At 33.8% G+C, this 3,556-nt stretch overlaps 1 protein-coding gene across 1 annotated transcript; it reads right to left on the minus strand.

Annotated features, from left to right (window-relative positions):
• Nucleotides 1-890: 890 nt before the first annotated feature.
• LOC131438297 (E3 ubiquitin-protein ligase TRIM37-like) lies at nucleotides 891-3,107 on the minus strand. The gene is made up of 3 exons (XM_058608197.1): nucleotides 3,001-3,107; nucleotides 1,769-2,609; nucleotides 891-1,704 (listed from the first exon to the last, which is right to left on the minus strand). The coding sequence occupies exons 2-3, from the start codon at nucleotides 2,593-2,595 to the stop codon at nucleotides 1,503-1,505; spliced, it is 1,029 nt and encodes a 342-aa protein (XP_058464180.1). The 5' UTR covers nucleotides 2,596-2,609; nucleotides 3,001-3,107; the 3' UTR covers nucleotides 891-1,502.
• Between the last annotated feature and the right edge of the window lie 449 nt (nucleotides 3,108-3,556).

A 3,556-nucleotide genomic window follows, 5' to 3' on the forward strand; every position in this document is an offset into this window, starting at 1 on the left:
CATACAGAATTGCTTGTAATGTATTGATTTGTATACGTCCATGCGAATTTCATGCAGGATACAGATTTAATACATATTGCCAAAACTATATACATAATTGTGCCTACTTCTCATCCTCCAACGCAATACAAAATCGATCCCGTTTTGTTACAATATTTACTTGCTTCTGGTCTGCCGCCACTTAATTTTGGGTGAAAACTACCAACACAAGGAAAAATAGTCTAGATGAACAACGTTGAGTCAAATAAATGGTTACCTTTCAACAACGCGAAAAAGTTAAATATATTATCAACGTAATCCAATAATTTATTGTGACGATTCATTTTCAAATATTTTGATGAAATCAGGCATCCCTGCAAAATTATTATTTTTATAAGAATTTACTCATACTGTCATGTCTGTTAGTCTGTGGTTGCTGTTTAATTTCATCCGGGTTAGACTTCCAGTTCCAGAACTATAGGGTAAAGTGAGTTTAATTATTTAGTGCGACGACGCAAAATGAAGAAAAATTCTTATTAACTTGACATAACTGTTTACAAATTGAAAAGGTTATGTTGGTTTATACCCAAAAAAAGTTTTTTTATTTTATTCAAGATTGAAATTTTTTTTTCACAGAACCTTCTTCTAGTGATATTTTTCAAATTATAAATAATATGATTTTATAAGTGATGATTTTATGAGCAAAATGATTCATATAATGAGCAATAACTCATCTGCCACAAACATTTTCATGATTCAAATCATTTTTCTCATAATATCTTTCATTAATAATAGGTATGATTTCATGAAAAGTCATTTTCTATGATTTTCATTATTTCTTAAGGACTATTCACACAAAAGGTATGTTATACTAAGACTGAAGACATTGCTTACGGAAAAGTTATGTTCGGAAGTAAAATAAGACACAATGCAACTGTTTCCAAGCAATTGAAAATTTGAGTATAGTACCATTCAGCATGACATTTTGGCTTGATTCTTTATAACAACATAATTGTTCGAAAATGACGTGATATGAATGTACATTGGAAAGTTTTGTGGTGTAGAATTTCATAGTACTCAAAATTTTCGGAATAATATATTGTATTTATAGAATTCATGTAGCATTCAACATGTAATCGGGAACTTCACGTGATAACCTATAGATTCTATTTGATACATATGAATAATAATTCATTTGGGAACGATAAAAGTGTGACTAAGCGAGTTTTCTAAAAATATGATCATATAAAATCATCTTCGACATTAATTTTTAATAATGTGTAATTTTTAAGAACGTGGATATTAATATTGGTGTTGTAAAATAATTGGAAACCATTTTCCAAAATCTAGAGTAAAGTCGAATACATGGTGACCGTATACTGTATTTTTCTCTGTGATCGTAATATTAGTCATGAGATTCCTGTTTACTTCACTGGTTTGAGTGTATTTCCAATATATTACAAATAAGTTTATTTTATTTTATATTCCGCTTATGTATGTTTAAAACAAATACAGTCAGGAGATTAACAATTCTGATTATTAAAATTTCCACATTGGCAACTGACTCGTCTAACACTTAAAGTAAGTACCAGTTCACGGAGTTTTGAAGTTTTGGAGTCACTCTCCCATATCTTGAAAATAGCGGAAGCCGAGGGTATGCACATGAAATCTAGAATTCTATGAAAAGGAATGATACTTTCGGAGCTGGTTATGTTCATTTCGTACCTGTAAAGAGTCATCATTAAAAATTTGGGGAAAAAATCAATACACAAAATAACAAGTAATTTACCGTCCTGGGTCTCCTGATACTAATTTGATTTGAAACGCAGCAAATTTGGAGAGGTTCCAAATTTTGCCATACCTAGGGTAGACGGTCACTTTCCAAACATTACCGTATTTGTCCGGAAATAAATCAGTATCATATGAGAATATCATCGTTAAATCGATCTTGAAGAGGAAAATTTGGTAACTACTGTTTGAAGATAAATCTTGTTTTTTTAGCTTCGTTATACTCTCCATCATATCAACCAAGCGGTTTTTTAACTGGGTTCGATTGTTAACTAACTCCTTTAAATTATACGTCTCAGTCTCAATGACTAAGGATTGGATTGTCTCATGCATTAATTTGAGTTTGTCTCTCATGACGGGTGGAACAAAACATTCGACGAACTCGATAGCTGAATCAGTCAATTCATTAACTGCTTCTGTTAATCGCAGGAAACTATATAGCGTTTTAATCTTCCGAGCTAGCTCCATACGGATACCATCGATAGTAGTAATACTATGTAGAGCATGTTCTGCTTCTTTGTTTAAACATTGCTTACAAACGCAAATTTCGCACTCTGTGCAAAACAGTGTCACAAGAAGCTCGTGTTTGTCACAACAGTAATCGTGGCATTGTTTTCGATACTCCTCAATAGGAGTTTTACTGCGGCAGAAGCCACATCCGTTATCCTGTTGGCATCTAGCCATACAATTGAAACATAGCATTTTGGCACAGGTGGTGCAGAAAACGGGCTTATTGGCATCTTCCGTACAAACGGCGCAGCTGCTATTATCCAGGGAAATTTCTGCAGGCCAGAACAGTGCTGATTTGTTTATCTTTTCGCCAGACATGTCGATATCTGAAACTAAAAACTTACGATCACACGTCTTCTTCTTGTTGATGGCACAGTAACTTAAGCTAAATTGCCAGCTAATTTTCGTTTATAGTCCAACGTACTGTTCGAAAATTATGCTGTGTTGTATCATGCAGTCGCCAAAGTACGGATAAAGTTTTTTCTTCCTCTCAAAATAATCGAATATTTTTAGCACTAACACGAAACGCTGTGCTTACTCGTTGGAAGTTTCACCGGATAACGATCACAGTTTGAAGATCATTATTTCACTTAAATTAATTTGTTTTTGAGTCCTGTTCGTTACCGATACGGGTTTCTCCTGAATTACGACGGGTTGATTGTTAGATTGAGCTATCGCTATTAGGAAACACTTTTTATTTCAATGCGAAATAAGTTATTATACCTTCGAGTGGTGACAAATTAATTGGCGATTTTAAATCTCAATTTCGAATTTATTAAATCGATTTACACAAATTGTACAACTGATTTAAAATATATCTGACGTGTCTACGCGATTAGCAAAGAAATACTGAGTTGAGTCACGGAGTGTTCATTCTCATATAGCACAAACTCCATCCACTTTTGTTTATGTTTTCTTGTTGCGTATTGAAAACAATCGGTACAATTGTTGGTGTCAGCATTAAATTCAAATGGTACGCTAGCCCTTAGCAGTGTGACCAATGAAGGCAAATAGATCGACGAAGAACTCAGTTTGATTTCATTCTTTGATTTGTTTGTCGCAAACAGAACGGTTTTTTCTCTCTCTAGATATTTTTACGACCAATGAGGTTGAAGGTTGGGTAAGTCACCGGTTGTTATACAGAATGTATTTGAAAAAATAACTGCTATTATCGGGCGAAACGGTAGGGTACCAAATCGGGCCAAATAGCGGGTGATATCTCAGGGACTTTTGATTGAGTAGTAGACAATTCGAAAGGCGGTAATTATTTTTTCTCGTT

This window comes from Malaya genurostris, chromosome 3 (genome assembly GCF_030247185.1).
Source record: "Malaya genurostris strain Urasoe2022 chromosome 3, Malgen_1.1, whole genome shotgun sequence".
In the NCBI taxonomy this organism is placed as follows: domain Eukaryota; kingdom Metazoa; phylum Arthropoda; class Insecta; order Diptera; family Culicidae; genus Malaya; species Malaya genurostris.